General features: G+C 36.1%; 1 protein-coding gene across 3 annotated transcripts in view; it reads right to left on the reverse strand.

Annotated features, from left to right (window-relative positions):
- The window catches only part of DPYD (dihydropyrimidine dehydrogenase), a 795,521-nt gene that overhangs the window by 392,852 nt on the left and 381,868 nt on the right, over positions 1-20,801 (reverse strand). For 2 of the 3 annotated variants that reach the window (XM_027618372.2, XM_027618382.1), the window contains exon 12: positions 8,548-8,732. In XM_027618372.2, coding sequence (XP_027474173.1) covers positions 8,548-8,732 — 185 coding nt within the window. Of the gene's footprint in view, positions 1-8,547; positions 8,733-11,831; positions 11,904-20,801 lie in introns of those variants that run through there. The other variant, XM_027618392.1, reaches the window with a different exon arrangement.

Here is a 20,801-nt window from a genome sequence, read left to right on the forward strand (position 1 = left end):
AGAAAGAATTCTACCTGAAAGAAAAGAGGTCTTCTTTTCCTTTTCATTTCTTGTCTATATTTGAAGAATCTCTACATAACTTCTTTATTTGAATTTCTATCTCTTACCTATTCTTTCCATATTTATCCTTCCACTAATAACTCTTGTCTTTTGTCAAGACAAGCTGCTTCTCTTGCAGCAACATATAAGTTTACTCGATCCCTTCCTCTCCCAGTAATAAATACTGGGGTGTTTTAATGTTGCATCTAAAAGATAGTAAATTTAAGATAGAATTCCGAATCACAGAATAATGACATGGAGGACTGCTCTAAAGATGTAATCAAATCCACAGGTTTTTAAATGATAATTTTCATATATTTGGACTGATTTTATTTGACAAAATGTCTCATGTTGGTAAGATCATCTTCTCAGAACTACCATGACTACTTCAAGGAAAACGAGCTTCTAACCTAGGTTTAGAATTTAGAAGCATTTAGCCTGTGTTCTATTTACAAGTTTGCTCTTAGTGGAATACTTAGCATGGCAAGATAACATATAGCCTTTTTTCCTCTACTTTTTTGTGATGGAATGTGTATATATGTTGATACTAAAAGTAAATGCCCAATTTTCTAAACAATTGTATTTTGGTAAATTACTTATTTTTTTTCAATTAATAATACCATTTTGTAAATACATTTTGTATTAAAACTTGTCTTTGGTAAAGAGGGACCTTAGGCACCAGATGGGTTTCCCTTAACAAGTTGGTTGCACCTACCAGACTCACCGGACGAATTTCCTCTCTCCTGCTCCTCTGTGAGATAAAAAGGAAGCGAAAGGAGTGCCAAATCTCTGTAATGAGGAGGGTACCTGTGCATCTATGAACTTCCTACTTCCCCACTTGAGTTGTGTGCTTATTGGATCAGCTGTATGTTCCTCACCCTATTTGTGTTGGTTATAAATTTATGTAAATTAAAACTGTATAAATTGAAGAGCTCTATGAATATGAAAAGAAAGGGGGTTGAGTCTGTGAAAACTAAGTTGAATATTTTCAAAAGCTATGATAAAGGTGAATTGCTAAAAAAGAAGTTGCTATCAAATTAGACGTGGGTTAAACAAATGAAATAACTGACGGGCAACCATACAAAAATCTAGGAAATTGCTCTGTGTTTCTTGAAGGTATAGCTCCACTTTAAAAAACAAAACCAGAAGTTGTAGGCAGCATATTATAAACAGATTTACACAAGAAACATAATAAGAACCCTAACCATAAATTTAAAAAGAACTTGGTTCTGCTTTTTTTTTTAAATGAAAAGGAGAGACTATCTATGTGTTTTAAAATAAAATGACATGCTTAACATATGTATATATCCTTTCTATAACTCCCCGTTTAACTTTTTCAGATTAATAAACTAATTATTGATTTTTGTTTCCTAGACTAAGAGAACTTTTTTATATTCCTCTGTTTTTTTTAAATGAATGTTCTGGATTTAACCAACTTATTGTTAATGAATTTCTGGATTTACCTATATAATTAAAGTGCCTCATCTTTATCCTCAATTAACAATTAAATTTAGGTCTTTAATCATATTAATTGAGCTAATTATCCCTCTATTTTATTTCCCTGGAAGTTAGGAGATATGGAATAATCTTAGAACTTTTCTAGTCACTTAATCATTCTGGTTAAGGTATATATATATTTTTTAAAGATTTTATTTATTTATTTGAGAGAGAGAGAATGAGAGATAGAGAGCACGAGAGGGAAGAGGGTCAGAGGGAGAAGCAGACTCCCTGCTGAGCAGGGAGCCTGATGTGGGACTCGATCCCAGGACTCCAGGATCATGACCTGAGCCGAAGGCAGTCGCTTAACCAACTGAGCCACCCAGGCGCCCCTGGTTAAGGTATATTTTTAACCAGAACTAAGTTATACATAAGCTATAGCCTCCAATCACAATCTTCTGATTTCAGTTTCAACTACAGAGGAACTCTCAGGCAGAGTTCTAATGCATTATTTTATTTTTAAATCTTAACACATCCTGCAGGGGAAGATGTCTAGGGCTGCAGATGATTAGCAAGAACGAGGATCCAGATTTGAAAAGTATCAGGAAAGTAGTTCAGTCCAGGGGAAAAAATAAATAGACATACGTATGTTCAAATCCTGGCTTCGTTACTAAGACGATACTTAACCTAGAATAGTTTTCTTTAACTACTGAGACTTTATTTTTGAAAGCTAAGAAATAAAGATAATGATACCCATGGGGGTGCCTGGGTAGCTCAGCCAGTTAAACCTCCAACTCTTGATTTTGGCTCAGGTCATTATCTCAGGGTTGAGATCCAGCCCCATGTTGGGCCCCAAGCTCAGTGTAGAGTCCACTTGAGATTCTCTCTCTCTCCCTCTCTCTCCATCTGCCCCTCCCTCCACTCACTCTCTCCCTCTCTTTCTCTCCTTCTGAAATAAATAAATAAATAAATAAATAAATAAATAAATAAATAAAATCTTTAAAGAAATAAAAATATAAAGATAATGATACCCATTGTAACCAAAACATACACAATGTATAACAGAGGTTAACAAATAGTAGCTGTTATTACAATGAAAGTAAATATAACAGGTATGTTCCAATGAGGGTAAAAATCAGGGAGTACTTCTTTTGTGAGTCTTTTCCAACAATTCTAGTCAATACTGATCTCTGCTCTTGGACTACTTTAGTATTTATTGGTTGTAGTAAAATTAGCTTTCAATTTTATTATATGCCTGTTCTCTATTTCACATGGTAATCCTTGCATTCACACGTTGCTAAAAGCACCTTTCGAAGAAAGGTTGATGGGTTCAGGTGGGTAATTTCTTTTTTTCCTAGTACAGAACTTTTTATCTATCCATCTGTCCACACACATGCACACATGCATACAGACACGCACACACAGACACACACATGCACACGGGCTAAATAAATAAATCCACCGGAAAGATGCAAGTGAAAGTGCAATAAATTTTAAAATCAATAGATTTTTTTGTTTGTTTGTTTAGCTACATTTTTTTGGTTATATACTCTTTCTTTGGGTTCCCTCTCAAAATTATCTTAGATATTCAGTAATTCTTATTCAAGAAGAAGAAAAAAATTCAAATATGCCTCGACTCCTACTAACATCATAGTATTATAAACAACAAAGGTGAAGTCATATTGGATCATTTATTAGCACAACTAAGTAAAGACAAGTAAGTTTAATATCATAAAATAAAGACTTTTAGGGGCGCCTGGGAAGTTCAGTCTGGTTAAGCATCTGCCTTCAGCTCAGGTCACGATCTCAGGGTCCTGGGATCGAGCCCAGCCCTACATCCATCCACTGGGCTCCCCGCTCAGCCGGGAGCCTGCTTCTCCCTCTCTCCCACCCTACTTCATGGTCTCTTTCACTATCTCTCTTTCCCTCAAATAAATAAGTAAAATCTTTAAAAAACAATAATAAAATAAAGACTTTTAAAGAGGGAAACATTGACAAATTGGAAAATGTTTCTCTCTATATTAATACAAGATCTGACACTATCACTTCTTTATGTAAACAACTCCTATCACATTTTTGCCTCATTATGAACCCCAAATTATAATCCTAAACTGGGTATTCTTATCATGTCCTAACCCCAGTATAATCACAGATCTTTTCTCCCATTTTTTCCTACATATTCTCTATGTTCAGGGCCTCCACTAACCCAGAATGCCTTTTGGTGAAATTGGAAGAAGCCACTGCACAGGTGTAAGTCTTAACAGCACAAGCAGAAAGCACCTTTGTGACAATTCAAGGCAGGCACTCCTTCCTCTGAGTAGAAGCGGCACAACCAAAGATACCACTGTTAGGTGAGTGGAGCTCGGTCAGAATTTCAGCCAGCTAGTACCTGTATCTGGGCACCCCTGGGCGGTGAGCAAGCTCTACAGTCTTAGTCAGTGCCCCCTTTAAGTTCCACCAATTCAAATCACTCAGTTTTTCTTTATCCTACCTCTTCATTTGTTATCTTGATTTTTGTGAAGCCTTTGCTGACTCCACATCCTGATACCCACATCCAGATAGAATCAATCACATTATCTCTTCCATGCTACCCTGTGCCTTTACATTTTTTTATTACTGAGTTTATTATATTGTATTAGATGTGTGTTTACACCACTGTCTTCCCTACCAGACTGTGAGATTATTAATGGCAAGTTTCATGTTTCAATTCATATTCATAAACCTACATATTAGTACTATCTGAAGTTGAAAGCACTATTTTTTTAAAAAAATTATTTATTGAATGAATCCATGCATGAATGACTGCAAGGATAGAGAGGTGGATGTATATGGATGAAAAAATAAATGGTTAAATAAAATGCTTTCATAATTACCAGAAATAGCCTCTTTGAATCTTTGTCTGTTAAAATCCTATACTATGCTTTCCATTCAAAATCTCCTATTTTATAATTGTTCTCCAATACCATTTTAACATCTCTAATTATTATTGCTCATTTATTAATAAATAGTTTATTTACCCCTAAAAAGACCATGTCCTGAAGTGATGAAGTCACTTGCTTCAGGTCACACAGTTCCAAAGTGTTGGAACTGGGTTTGAAATCAGGTCTGTTTAATTCAGAGCCCAAATTTCTAACTGCTGTATTTTACCTCTCCTCATTTATTCACTTTGGTACTCTCCCAAAGTCAAGTGTTTGGGGCCCAACAGCTGGTACTCAATAAATGGTAACTGATCAAATTAACTAATGAAATTTAAGTGAAGCTCTCTTCAGACAACTATGGGAATCACTGAAACCCCAACAGGGCTATCTTTAAACAATCACATGTGTCTGAAAAAGCATACTACAAATAAATTCAAAATATCCAATTGCAATGATTGCATGCATGAATTAATACTATAATGTGTGTATTAAATCATTTTTAAAGTACACTATCTAGTGTTCTATTTCACCCCAAACTAATGTAAAACATAAGACAAGCAGTGATAAACCTTCATTCATGAATACACTTCAGGCATTAGGAAATTTTTCTTAACGGATGTTGCATTTGAAGGAAACATTATTTATTTACAGTGTTAATGAACTTACAAACTCATTAGTTTTCTTAACTCCTCTTTAAATTCCTTTACAACAAATTCTCTTCTTCTACGTATTTTTCCTATTTAATAGATGAATACACTCTTTATTTTGAGGGCATAACAATAAACAAGCATGGCCACTGGCTTGTGCAGAGGCAGACCGGTGGGCAGGCTTTAGTCAAGGAAACAGGCTGCTACAGAGCACACAGGAGGACCATGTTCCTGAAAGAGGCGGAGGCTACAGAGCACACAGGAGGACCATGTTCCTGGAAGAGGAGGAAGCAAGACCTGAAGGACAGGTAGGATCAAGACAGATGCAATGAGGGGAGTAGGGGAAGGGCCTGGATTCAGGAGAAGTCTTGGTGTGCTAGGGGAAATTCAAGTTAGCATCACAAGCTAAGGAGATTACGCTTTATCTGGAGTGCAAAGAGGAGCTTCTGAAGGGTTTTAAATGAAGAAATGAGGATCAAACTGTACTCCAGAAAGATGACTCTGGCTGCAGTATAGGCTCATTAGATTTGACAAGGGAAGAAGTGGAGGCAGTTTAAGAGGCAATAGAAGCCAGAACTAAGTTAATGACAGTGTGGAGAAAGAAAAATCTCACTTTGTCTATATGCTCCTTTTTAGTCTTATCACTGCTTAGCACTTCGCAACCAATAGGCAGGAAGGTAGAAGTGTTGATTTTACTTGACAGAGATATACCTGCTTTCCATTTCTACTCCATCTTTAAAATGCAATTCAACACTTTGTTTGACAAGTCTAAAGCCTTCAGCCAAAACCACAACTCTTACTGGTCAGGAATTTTTTATTTTATATTTCAAACTCTATCATTCCTAGCAATGTGTATTTTTAAAGCACACACACTTTTCTTTTTCATACCTAAAAGTCTGTTTCTTTCCTTTTATGAGTAAGTGGAAGCTAAATAAAATGATTGCTCATTTTTTTCAGTACACATTTATTAGATTCAGGGAAGTAAAAAGATAAGAATAAAGTCAAAAGAAAAACACCCTTAGGAATCCTTTCGAATGGTAATTGTGAAGTATGACAAAACCACAATCATCACAAATATAGTAAATATTCTCTATGTACTTTAATCTAAAAGCTATAAATGGATTTAAATCTTTAGAAAAAGAATTAATACATGCCGTTTTCCACCGTCCCTCATTCAATTTCACCTTTCAAATCTGTTTAGTATCTCTGCCTTCCCGCCATTTTCACTCCTGAAAGCTGAATTCATGTATTCACTAGGTTTCATCTGGCCTAGCACAAGAGCCTTTTCTCTTATCTCCTGATTCTACTCTCATTTCTTCAAGAAGTTAACAGAATGGTCAGTGAGATGTCTGGTCAAACAAAAATTGTATTCAGCACAAAAAAACAAGCAAATTAAAGTAAGTGTATGAAAGAGTCTTTACAGAGGTGGAATTGACCAGATATGTACATGAGAGAGAGAGAGAGAGAAGAGGAAAATAAAATTTAGATAAATAGTTCATAAGTAAAGATGTGTGCAACAGTGTTATTTTATAATGAGAAAAATATGTGTGTGTAAACACACTAGTGTAAATCTTTCAACCATATTTTCTTAAGAAGTAGCTTATTCTGAGATTGTATTGTTTGCTACTTTTCTCATAAACTTTCTTGTTATTTCTTGTATATATAATATAGTAAATGTTACCATTTCATGTGTTTAAGTGGCTGCTTTAATGCCATTACACAGTAAAAGAAGAAGCTATCAGGCCTATTTTGGTTTCAAAATTGATTTTGAAAACGGTATTAGTCTGAGTAATCTAGAAGTCAGTAATCTAGAAGCCTGAGGAATACTGATTTAGAGGCTTTGAAGCTGGGTATCAGAAACATTAAACACTGGAGATGGAACAGGTTTGGGAGAGTATGTTTAGTTTAACAGCAATGAATTAGAAGTGTAGGTAACCAAGTGCTGTTCAGTGAACCTGAAATACGCATCCGGCACACGAGTGAAGATTATCAGCAGACAGCTGGACCATGGAAGAACACAGATGGAAATACAAATGAGGGAGTTATGCAGAGGTGCAACTGGGACCATTGAGAGTGCTGTGACAGGAAGAGTAAAATGAGGAAATAGAAAGATAGGGTGATAAGTTTTGCAGCAGAAAGCGCAAAAGGAGCCAAATCAGGAGTCCATCCTGGGCAGCTGAACCGCTCCGCTGTGTATTTCGGAGGCCATGGAGACTCTCCAAAGTATAGGTGCTACAGAGACTGGGGCTAGAGCTACTACCAACTTTGCTCCTTTGGGTTCCCAGGTTTCTGCCTGTTAAAATTGCATTCCTTTCCCCTTTTTTCCCTACCCTCATCCCTTTTGACTGATTTGGACAGCATTCTTATTTTAGATTTGTCATCTCCACAAAACGCTGTTTCCTAAATCACACTTTTGTCTCTATGCATGACCTGTAGGCTGGTTACACCCATTTTTAGAGCCCTGGGATACCAACTACACCCCAGACCACAACATCCCAAGCCCCACTACTCAGAGACGCCGGGCTGAGGTGGGATTAGGTCAGTGAATTGAACTTAAAAAAATATGGTATAATCAATATAAAGTCCAGGCTGTACCTGGTAGGTAAGAAGTCCTGCATGGGTTATAGAAAAAAATAGGAGGACAACCATAAAGTCTAAGTGGTCATGGCAAAGAGGAAGAAAAATATTCAAGGAGACCTTAAAGACAAAGTGAATTTTGTTAGCATGTGGGAAACAAACAAAAGAAACTGAATGAAGAGAGGCAGACAGCATGTTATGAATAGAGTCTCCCGAATAAGAAAGAAAGAAGAATTTTATTAATAAGAGCAAACTTTTCCAGAAATATTTTATATAAAGGAGATCACTGTACCTACATTTAATTAAATTGCAGAGCAAGAAGAAAACAAAGCATTTTGTCAAAAAGTGAGACAACTGAGATCTAGTAATTACGGCTTTTCTCTTCCCCATGACCACCCAGTTACTGTAAGAGTACGTTAAACTTTATATTTTATCATTTTTACATTATGCATTTGTTTCATGAGACTAAAGAGTGAAAAATTACAATTGAAATTTATAAAATATTTTTCTTTTCAATTAGGTGCATATAATTTGGGGAATGGATAGGAACTCATCTGATTCAAATGGACAGACAATATAGTTTTCTAGACTGTGTAAGATCATTAGGAATATAGATCTTATCAGCCATCATATTGTGTACCATCCAGATTTGATAAATGTATTATCTGTGTCTTTAAGCCATTGATAAATATTTCGAACACAGCAGAACTAATAACTTCATGGCATTTCCCTGCAGAAATGCACACTGAATTTTCAATCAACTAAACAGTTGTGCTATCCAGTAAAAAAATTTTATCCAAGTAAATATATATACATGTATATGTCATATATTACCATATATAAATGCTCATATGAATGTGTAGCAAAAATAAATGAAGAAGTATATATCCATTGGAAAAAATTAGCTAAAAGTGACGGCAAATGCCTACCTGTATATATTTGTGAATGTACCAAGAAGCTTGCTTTCCATCATTCACTGATTCCACTGTAGTATTAGCCACACCAACAATATCACCACCTGCAAACACCCATGGTTCACTGGTTTGCATAGTTTCTGGATCTACTTCTGGGAGATCCCATCTGTTAAATTTTAGAGGGCTCAAGGCTTCTTTTACTGGAAGAAAAAAAAAAGTAAAAGACAAGAGGCAATGACTAATCTGTGCATCACGTAACTATAATTTGAAAATTAAGAAAAATTATGACTTAATTATTGTTCTAGGGATTCAAACAACTGTTTTTAATGAACCATAAAAATGGAAAGTTAATGAAATATCTGAGTTAATAATACATTCAAAGCATACTGACTTAATCAATTCAAAGTATACCTCACATGTAGGTTTTAAAGACTACAGATTTGGGCAATATGTCAAATCTGGTATTTATGTCTAGGAAGTACAGATCCAAGAAGAAGGGAAGTACAGCCTCTTAAATATTTTAATGTGTATAAAATCCATTTAAATCCGTTTAAATGAATTTTCTAAAATTTCCTTTGTCCACACCATTATTTTCACAAATATATTACTCTTATGATCCTAAACTTGTTCCTGTGTGTAACAGGTAAAAGTTATATTGTGAATTTGGGTCAATGGCCAGTCTCTTCCATTCACAACAAGAAATTTTATAGATTAAACAAGACAAAGTCCTATATTTTCACCAAATTATTTGCCCCTAATGTTAGGCAATTCAAAGGACCCAGATTATAGCTACATTAGCCACCAGTTTCTATTTTATAAAAATCAACAAACGCGAACACTACCATTGGTTCCTTGTGGATATTGCTTTGTAAAAGAATTTTAAGTTATTTGCTGTGTTCCAATGAATCTAAATGTGTCATGGAACAAGAAAGAGTTTGAGTTCCTGTAAGAAAAATATATCGAAAGGAATATCTTTTTTTTTAAAGATTTTATTTATTTATTCATGAGAGACAGAGACAGAGAGAGAGAGAGAGAAGCAGAGGGAGAAGCAGGCTCCCCGCTGAGCAGGGAGCCGGATGCGGGACTCGATCCCAGGACCCTGGGATCATGACCTGAGCCGAAGGCAGAGACGCTTAACCATCTGAGCCACCCAGGCGCCCTCAAAAGGAATATCTTATAATAGACACATAATCCTGATAATTGGAAGAGATCAAAGAATGTAAGTTACAGAAAGGGTTCATCAAGAGAAGAAGGGCAGAAAGACAGTATCATCATCTATAATGGAGCAAACTGAGTGAATGTTTAGGATTAAATGTTCCCTCCAGGTATTCATGTCATGAATTTTAAGTACAGCATCTCAGGACAGACTTATGGAGCTATTCTTTACTTTAATTCAAAAGAGAACATAACAACTTAAATAGACTGTAAAATTTTGGAACACAAAAGTTAGTTCTTAAACAGATTAATGAGTCAATTTTAAAATAAAACAACCAGATATAAAAAAAAGTATTCTGATACCTAAAACCATTTCTCCTAAACAATAATAGAAAAGCAAGACATAAAAATAAACCTTTGTAGTTTTCTACCTGAAGAATATTAGACTTTTAGAAAACTATTAAGGAATTACTGTTGATTATGTGTTCCCCACAAGACTGTAGGTTCCATGAGAATAGCAATGTGTCCATGCTGCTGACCACTGTACCACAAAGCCTACTACAGCACTTGGAGCACAGGAAAGACTCAATTCAATGCATGAGTGGATGGATGGATGGATGGATGAATGAATGAATGAATGAATGAATGAAATGAAAGAATGAACAGATGGGTAAATGCTATTGTGCTCAGGTTTTTATTTAAAAATATGATAGTGTTTATATCTTTGATGTGATTTCACCTTTCATCGAGAGTAAAATTAAATATTCATGTAATTATTTTCAATGCAGAATGGCATTTTGAGAAGATTTTTCTAATGTCTTTAAAGGTCACATGAAAAGACACCTTTATCATTTGTTCCCCATCGCATACAGATCATCACTACCATCTGTTGACAGTTAACTTGAGTTACAAAAAAGTCAATAGTGAGCATGGCTTGTAAATTCAACCTATTACAATAATAATGGTAACTGGAACACACCACCACTGAATGGTTTATGTAATGGGAGATAGAGAGAGAGAGAGAGTAAAAAATAATTCCCCTGTAAGAAATGACCTTATTTGTCCAAGACTTTGATGCAACGTTTTTCTATATAGAGAACTGAAATAAAGATTTTTAAATGAGAAGGAATCCAAAATTATTTCACCAGGAGATCAAAGCCCTTTTATACATTTTCCTCATTTTTTTTTTTTTTCTGGAGTATCCTTGAAGGTTAGCACAGATTTCAGTCTAAACTTGAGCAAGGCAGGGATTATGCCTTAGTTATCTTTGATTTCCCATAGCAGCTATTAGAGTCAAAGACATATATACTGTGAAGTTTTTGAAGCTTAAGCTTCAGGGTCTCTCACTTGCATGGTCCTCTTTTAAGGCCCTGTGCCTAAATTTGAATTTGTAATTTTTTTTCCTTTTTTTATAAAGGAGTCCTCAAATTATATAAGCTTCAGTCCTCACAAAAACTGAATTAACCCTTGAGTACAGTGCATTATACACAACAGGTGCCGACTAAATGCCTGCTGAACTAACGTGAAGTCCTTAGTATGTGTTATAATTTCTTATGACTTAATGTAAATAGTATGATTTACTTTAATATTAGAGCTCCATCACTAACTCAGTGAATAAATAGTCAGGAAATGTTACTGTAAGTTTAATAAGTAAATCTTGTATTTCTTAAAATATTTAGCACCGACACCATAAGCCACCCTAGGAGCATTTATTTGTGAATTCAAAAGCACTATTCTATTCATGGGTCTTTCCATGATGTATGCATTGTATGATTTTATGTCCCTAAACATTCATACATACTCATGTTTACTTTTCAAAATATGCTCTTTCCTCAATATCTGACTTAATTTTACCTTGAAATCTTGGACCTGAATATTAACTGTTTTAATTACTTTATCATTTGTAATATCCAGCTAACCTCACTAATAATCAACTCCCTGACACTGTGTTCCAAAAAAGAAAAGGATTTTTCTTTCGTATTGAAAATTATCTCAGCCCCCTTTTAAAAACTATCTACTCAATTCCCCCCCCCAATCTTTTTAGAGGCCTTCAAGTTTAGCATGTCTATAGTTTCATTTAAAAAATAAATAGAAAAAACAATGAGGTCAAGCAGTTGGTTATGATATATTACAGCAAAGCTTACATCAATCAAAATAGAGATCATCTGTTTCCACTTTAATATCCATATGTTGACTCGTCAATATCCACAAAGGATCTTTGGAAAAACAGAACATGGAGAATTTATATGAATAAGAAAAGAAATGCTACAGTAGGTAAAAAACATTTTCTACCAGTGGCACTAAGCAGCTAATGCAAGAATGACTGTTCATTACAACGTGAACATCAAATGATTAGGATCATTTCCCTGTTGGCACAGTGGGCTCTATATTTAAGTATATGATCTATATGCGTCCATTTATATATTTGTGTATACATAAATTTCAACGTTTATAATAAACTAGAGATAAAGGAAGGGGGAGATAATCCATTAATTCATTGAAACTTTGGCTCAGATTATGAATTCAAATAACACCTTTCATGATTTCAAGGACTCTTTTGAGATACAGTAGATCTTTCTATTATCTAACCGTATTTTGTAAGCTCCAAAGTATTCAATTTAGAACTCAAATAGAGGATTCGGTGAAAAAAATCCATATGTATTTTATGCATAATTTGTCAGAAGTTCATTTATTTAGCTGCTTCTTATGAGGAAGACTTTCATCCTCCTCATCATTGTAACTATCCTTCTATGAACTCCTCACAGCTCGCTTCCATCTCTGCTGATACATTTAACTTGAAATACAATGAAAATAAATCTCAGAAGCACATCTTCTGTTCTGCCTTTATCTAGTTTGGAAGGAGTGAAAGCGTAAGTGGATGAAAAATGTATATTTACATTTGCAAACCAAATAACTGCTTGCCATTTCCTATGAAGTGTTAAATGAATATTAATAGAAGGATTGTATTTTTTCTTCCTTGTTTATAAAATAACGGGAGTGAGGGGAGAGGGATTTTCTGTTATGATATGCGTACTTTTCCCACAGATTTCCATGAAGTTGCATCTTGACGGAGACTGCAGCATATGTCCCAGTGGCTCCATAGTTGAACAGAAAAAGAACTTGAAAAAGAACCCTAAAACATGCTTATTCACAGCCTCTATTATTCTGCAAATGGGACAGAAATGTGTTAAGTGATATGGTGCCTGGAATTTTATGCAGTCTTTAAAAAGAACAAAAACATCCTTAATTCATACCAAACATTCAAGATTTATGTTAATTTTCTGCTTTAATTACTACTATGTTCAAATGAGCTTATTTAAAAAACAAAGACACTCTGAGGTGGCTTTAAAACAAGAAATGGTTTTGAAATAAGAACTTTTAGTCAATTTAATGTTATGCATGAAATGATTTTTTTATATAGACTTAATTGTATTGTGACACACAAGTTCTTCGATAAGCCACAGCTTAAAATTGCAGAAACCGTCCCTCAGGGACACATCACTAGCAGATGCAGATTGCCAAGGTCAATTAAACTGATGTAGCTGTGCTGTCATATATGTAGAAGAGAAACCCACGAGCATATGACAAGTATATTTCTCAGGATTTATAAAAAGATGTCAAGAATGTTATATTTTAGTACATAAATATAAATTAATTCTGCATAAACAATAAAACAATACAACAGAAATCATAACGAAGAAGGATTATTAGTATTCTTTGGAGTGTCTGATATGCCATGAAACAATGAGGGAGGCTAAAAAATTTCAACATTTATAATAAAATGATATCTTGAAAACATGGATGAATTCATCTATATGTTTGTTGTTTAATTCTGCATAACCTATTAGCCAGTAAGACCGAAGCACAACGAAACAAAAAGGCGAGCTGAGGCAATAATCTCAGTAATTCAGAGCTGAAAGCAAAATCTCACCAAGAGCAAATGAATTCTAATTACAGGGCTGGGATCTCAGAGTTCCGTTTCAATAAAACAACCTGGGGTAAGGAAGGGACAGACCCAGAGAATGCCTTCCACTGACAATATCAAGTCTGGGTGGCATGAGCTTTTTTTCACATCTCCCCTCTGCATCTAAGTAATTGAATCAATATGCAGACACAATGGAACCCACAGTGAAGCTTCATCATTGTCCTTCTCTAAACCCCTCAAGTGTTAACCTTGATTCTGCACCTTCCCACTCCTCCAGGACCTCAAATATCATCTCTGACTCTCTTTAGAATATTGCATTTCTCCTCTTTCCCGTCTCCTCTCATCTCTTATTTTGAAAAACTTTAGTTTTGGCATGGTTCTCTTTTCTCATTCTAACCTCCTCCTTCACCTAGTTTTAAGAGTAATTTACACTGACTTTCTTCACCACCCAATTATTCCTTCCCGGCTGTCCCTTTAATGGAAATATGATCTCCATGGTCCCTAAATTCTGTGACCTCAGTCTTCCTTCCTTCTGCCTTCCTGTAGCGTCCGATCCTTTTATCACATTCATTTTGATCTCTTTCTTTGATTTGCAGAATGCTACTCTATTCAGGCTCTCCTTATCTTTAAACTGTCCATCTTGGGCTCTGGCTCCTCCTCATCTCATCTTCTTCTTCCAGATTGAGTCATGTGCCTTTAACTTCATCTCTACGAAAATGACTTTAGTCACAACCTTGAGCTCTTTTATTCTGGCACTTTTAGCTGCCTCAGAGGTTCCCGTGTGGATGCTATACTGTCCCTTCCAAATCATCCCAAACCCAGCTTACAAGATTCTCTTGGGCCTTTCACCATTTCATGACTGATATTAGTAAGCTTGCTCTTTTGTATCTTCTACTCATTGTGACCACCATTTATACCTTGTGTCTTCTCCTCAAATTTTGACGGACCAAGCTCCTTTTTTCTTGCCCCCCACTGTCAGGAGAAGGTCTTCCCTTATACTTCATAAAGAACATTGAACCTATTATATGGGTACTCTTTGGTCATCCCATTGTCCAAACTATAAACCTACTGATCTGTGTCCACTCTACCTCTCCTCCTTTTTTTTTTTTTTTTAAAGAGTGTGGGGTGTAGGGGAGAGGGGCAAAGGGAGAGGGAGAGAGAGAATCTTAAGCAGGCTCCATGTCCAGCACAGGCACAGAGCTCTGCACAGAGCCCCACCCAGGGCTCAATGTGAGGCTGGATCTCACAACCCTGGGGTCACCACCTGAACCAAAATCAAGAGGCTGATGCTTAACAGACTGAGCCACCCAGGTGCCCTATCTTCCTTCTTATTTATAATAATTAAAGAACTCTCCCTCTCATCAAAGGCCAGTCCTTCCATATGAGCCCTAGGATCCTCTATTTTACTTTGTAGGCATTTTGCTCCCTAGATTACATATTCTATTATCAGCCCCTCCCTCTGAGTTGTTTCTCATAAGCACGTACATACATGTACAGTATTTTCCATTTTTAAACCATTCCAGATCTGCATTTGCCTCCCAAAACTTCAGTAAAACTCTTTTCACTAAGATGACTAATTAGAGCGAGGTCACCACATCCAGTGACTCTCCTCAGTGATCACCTTATTTCAAGACCAGACTAGGGTGAGGTGAGTGAGGCACCCGAAGAATAAAACTTCAGAAGGTCCTCAGGCTCAGGACCTTAGGCTCAAATGCAGGTGGGCACCTCACTTGTCTCACCCTAATTGTGGCACTGCCTTCCTCCAATTCTCAGCAGCATTTAACAGATGACCTCTTCCTCCTCATAAATGTCCCTTTGCTTGGCTTCCATGACACCACACTTTCTGATTTTCCACCTGCCTCCATGATCACTCTTCAATCTCCACTCCTGCTTTTTCCTATTCTTCTTTCTCAAAAGACCTAGAAATAAATCTTAAAAATCTTGGCATAATCTTTGGTTCTTCTCTCTCCGATGATCTCAACATCCAGTCAGTTACCATGTTCTGACAATTCATGCAAATGAAATTCCCTAGACTCCCTAGGTACTTCTTACATCTCATTTATATCATCCTCACCTAATGAAGAAGATTAAGAAAAGCAATCAACATTTATTAATCCCTTGTATGAGGCAGGAATGATGCTGTATATTTCTATATAATAATCTCATTTAGACCACAAAACAACTCTTTAAGGTAGATATTATCATCTTAAATATAGCCAAGGGGTGGCAGAGCTGGTATTCGAATCCAGTTATTTCTGACTCCAAAGCCCTCCTTGCAATTGACTTTTGGGGTAGGGACAAGAAGCAGCCAGGAATGGGCCAAAAATAGTCTCTTAAAGTTTCACAACTGGGGACCATGGGAGTAACGAAAATGAAGCGGGGGTGGGGGAGGGGATAGCAAAGAATTCTAATCTTGACCAGCTTTACAGATAATAGCCTTTAGGTCAACTCCTCCAATGGAAACTTTTCCCGTTTTGAATTTAACTGACTGTTAACCTAGTCACAATGTGACTTGATTTTAGTTGCTTTGCCTCCATCACTTCTTGAGTTTAGAGACCATAACTGAGTCAGCTCCTTCCCCAGCATCTAGCACAAATTGGCACACAAGAGGACTCGATGAATATTTTTTAGTTGAAAAAATGTAATAGTTGTTCATTCCATTCCATTTATTTAGAACTCACATTGTCCTGTCTTGATTATTTTTCATGTAGATCATTTTCCACAGTTACAGACAGCTCACTGTAGAGAGGAAATCCAAATATTTTTCCTTTTTTAAAAAAAAAGTTTCTAAAAAAACTTCTATAGTGACAAACACACTGACTAGGGAAGAATATGCACTTGGTTATTTCTTTTGATTGATTTAATTATTCAATTTCCCTACTGCTATGGTTAAATAATGTTCAGTTTATATATGCTTGTAGAATTCAGGCAGTGGGAAAGTACAGATTTAATTTTCCTCCCCTCCATACTTGAAACAAGCTTAGGCTCCCCAAGTTAAATACAAAAAAATGGATGTCAATAATAGCCTGTAGCAACTCCTTTTGTTTTACTTGTATTCTACAGGGAGTCTTTTCTCATTTCCTAAACTGACCAACTAATCAATTAATAAAATTGTCCAAGCACTTCACCTTGATTTGCTTATTTCTCTGCAATAATTCCATCTATTTGAAACCCTAAACTCCTTGAAGATTTCATTTTATTTTATCTGGGAGAGATCTCCACAAGGAGGTCATTGTCCTTGAAGGAAATATATGGGGATTGTTTTCAAATTCTCTGTTGGATTCCCAAATGCTGTCCTTTGATTTGCTTATTTATATTCAATGATACCATCTACTTAAGACTACAAACTCCTGGAAGGAATAGATCATCCTTTAATCTGATTTGGACCATAATCATCATAATTCTATGCACATTTAGGTGCTTAATACTTCTTGATAACTAGGAGTCTGTGGAAAAAGTAGAAAGGCTACTGAAATATTTTATATATACTTCCCAGTGAAAGAACCTTTTAAAATGCTGAATGATACCATCAAATGATATAAATAATTAAAGAAAGGGATTAAGAAAAATGTTTAATATAAAATCTCCCCATTTGCTGCATTTAAAGCACAAATAAAAACAAATAGGAAGCCAGTAGTAAATTATACTACTGGAGAAAACAATATTAAAATATAAGTGAATACTGAAAAATATTTTAATTAACAAAATAAATCAAACGGAAAAGATTCTCTAAATAGAGCTTTAAAAGTAAGTCTATGTGTGTTTGACTGCCATGACTAATTATGTATCCATGTAATGTGTGTTCAATTTGGGCTTATTTAAATAGCAGAAATGCTCATTAGCTGCAGTATATCTGTGAAGCTTCAGTAAACAGTTTAATGGTTTTTATGTTTAACCAATTTCATAAGTTCCTGTAATTTTAGCTTTAGCAGCTCATTAATGTTATTTTTTGATATCCATCTTACGACTTTTTTTCCCCCTTGTCAATCGGCTGTAGGCATACTTCAATGCAAACTTAAAACATAAAATAGAATATATTTTAAACAATTTTAATACATAAGTAAATGCATAATTCAAAAATACGGCTTCTTTATATAGAGCATGAGTTGTACTACCATGCAGTCAAGAAATATCTTTGGTATTGGCGAAGGTTATTGCATTCACAATGATAATAATGACGAACATTTACTGAGAATGCCTCCATGAACACACGGCTGGTTCTGACCTAGGCAACATATATATGGTCTCTCCGAATCCTCACAGAATAGATGCTATTTCAATTTTACAGCTGAGAAAACTGAGAGTGAGGTAAGTTACTCAAGTCACACTCTTACAGTTTGAACCTAACTACAAATTAGCTGTGGATGTACCAACTAGAAAAGCCTGGAGGTCTTCAGGGGAATTTGGAGATAGATATACACCTAGAACTCAGGAGAGAGCTCTGTACCTTGGGACTAGACATAGTCATAAGGATGGATAAAGTTAATAAAAAACATAAATCCAGGTAAGAGTCCACCAGTTATTTTTTAAAGTGGCAGCAAGCACAACCTGAACTAAAGCCAGAGGGGGAATCATCAGCATTTCATGAGACTCAAGGTATTTCTGAGCCACACAAGCCAAGAAGAGATCATTTCAAGAAATGTAAAATACAAGAGAAATGTAAGGTAGGTAACTAGATTTGGTGATTTGAAGTTCAATGAGCAGTAAAAAGATGGGATTTGCCGGTAAATGATGAAAGCAAAAGGCAGTTAAAGGGGGTTAAGGGCAGAGGATCTGGCAAATACAGCAAGGCAAATAGAGCAAGGCAGTGCATACAGGACACTCTTTCAGGAGTTTAATCATGATTGCATAGGAAAAATTAAGGTACTAGCCTGCATTCATTCATTCAATGAGCAAACACTTATTGTCTACCATGTACTAAATCCTGCTGTAGGCAGTATAGTAAACTGTAATAAGGGACCTGTCCTTGTGGGGTATACATTTCAGTTGACATAAAATAAGAAAGTGAACAAGTAAGTGAATTGTATGATAGTGAAGATGGTCATGAAGAGAATTACACGGAAGGGGGTGTTACATGCTGAGGGGAGTACGAAGGGGGACAGGTGCTTTAGATCTAGGGAGACGGAGGGTCATGGAGGGCTCTTTAGTGAGATGACATCTGAGCTAAAACATGAAGGGGAAGAATGGGCCAGCATGTGAAGACCTCGAGGCAGATCACTGCAGGCAGAGGGAAGCATTGCGGAGGCATTAGGGTGAGGTGAGTAGGAGGAAGGGAGGCTTTATGTGGGTGAAAGAAAGGAAGCAAGGTAAGAAGAGGTGAGGGGACCTGAGGGAGAAGTAGGGGTTTCATCAGGGAGGGCTTCATAAGCTCTGAGAAGAACTATATTCTAAATAAAGTAGGAAACCACTGGAGGGTTTGGAATAGGGGAATGACATGATATAATTTCTGTTTATAAGGGCTGATTCTGGTAGGATTATACGGAAGCAAGAGAAAAAGCAAGATGACCAGTAAGGAGGCTATCTTCTTAATGCAAGTGAGAGTGTCCAGCATCTGACCGTTCCCTCAACAGAATGAAGGTTTGCTGGCCTTCATATGACACTTGACATAAATACCACTCTCATATGTTTTCGTCTTTACTGTGGATCTTCTGTAGGGACATTCTGAATAAAGCAGTCATTTCATTCTATTCTGGTCCTCCCAACGTGGTCATCCCAATATTCATCCACCTCTTCATTTATTCATTCATTCATCCATTTATTCAATGACTGCTTGGGACTGTGCTGGGTACTTTGGATTAAAATATGAATAAACTACCCTACAGTCCTATTGTTAATATAATTTAGACTATATAAGATATACAGAGAGAAGGAGGAGAAGAGCAGGAGCCAAAATGGACACACACATTTCCATCTTCCCTCTGTGTATGAGGAAAACATATTTCATCAGCATGCCCCTTTAGATTTCTAGTACCCACCAACTTTGGAATAAAATTTAGATGCCTCAGCCTAACATTAAAACCATTTTGTGAATTAGCAATGATATGTTTTCCCACCTTTACAGTTTCTCATTATGATCTAGACAAAATGACTACTCTGTATACATATCTACCTATTCACTGTGCTAAAATGTGCTTTCCCTATCTGCCCTCTTAAGTCCTGCCCCATCCTCATCTCCACTACAAATGCCGTGGCTTCCATAAAACTTTCTTTGATTCTTAGAGCTGGAAGTCACCTCTCCACCTTGAATGTTACACTAACAGGGAATCTGTTACTCCTTGTGTCACTATCTATCTAATGGCATTTTTATTTAGGTGCATTTTTCTCCCCCTATTAGACTGAAAGCTCCAGTAGACAGGGACAGTATATTCATTTTTGTGTACCCACGAGAACCTAACACAGAACCCAATATACTTAGCAAATACAGAATGAAAGAATGGGAAATAAGGTCCCACAAGTATGTAGGAGAGAAGATTAAAAGGGTGTCAAAATTAAATTAAGTTATTTGGTTTCAATCCCACCATCAGTGGGACGGGGGTAGTAATTTTAGATTCGTACATAGGAGAATAATGCCTTGATATTAGTGACGGAGAAGTGCATTTGGCAGCAGTGTGCAAATATAGGGGGAAATGCTGGGCCATATTAAACCAAGTGCTTTGTCAATACACTTTTCAGAGGACTTGGAAAATCACTGGATATTTGTCAAGCATGGGGCGCATAATATGCCTGACACTCTTTCATGCATTCGTATATAAAAACAAATGGCTAGTGAATAAAGGTCTTTTGAAAACACTTAAAAGAGATTCATAATTACAAAATATAAGTATGGCTAGCATGAAAAAATGATTCGCATTAGTCTGTATAAATGTTGGGTGGGACCTCCGAATGGATGTTAATATTAATGCTGGCTTTCTCCTCCAGCAATGCCAGCACATTTGGGACATCTAGTAAATTCCATGTACATAGTCCATTTGAATTGAGTAGCTAGCTCTCATATTTAGGAGATAGGTATTAAATATGATTCAATGTAATTTTCCAATTTATACAATTAAAACTTACACTTTTGTAGGTCAGTAACTTATTTAACCACAGACTATCTTAAATTAGGTATATTGTTATTTTTATTTTGTGCTTTAAGCCAAAAATACAAATGCAAAGTCACTAACAACAAAACAATCTGCAACACAAAATA

This window comes from Zalophus californianus, chromosome 4 (assembly GCF_009762305.2).
Source record: "Zalophus californianus isolate mZalCal1 chromosome 4, mZalCal1.pri.v2, whole genome shotgun sequence".
Taxonomy (NCBI): Eukaryota; Metazoa; Chordata; class Mammalia; order Carnivora; family Otariidae; genus Zalophus; species Zalophus californianus.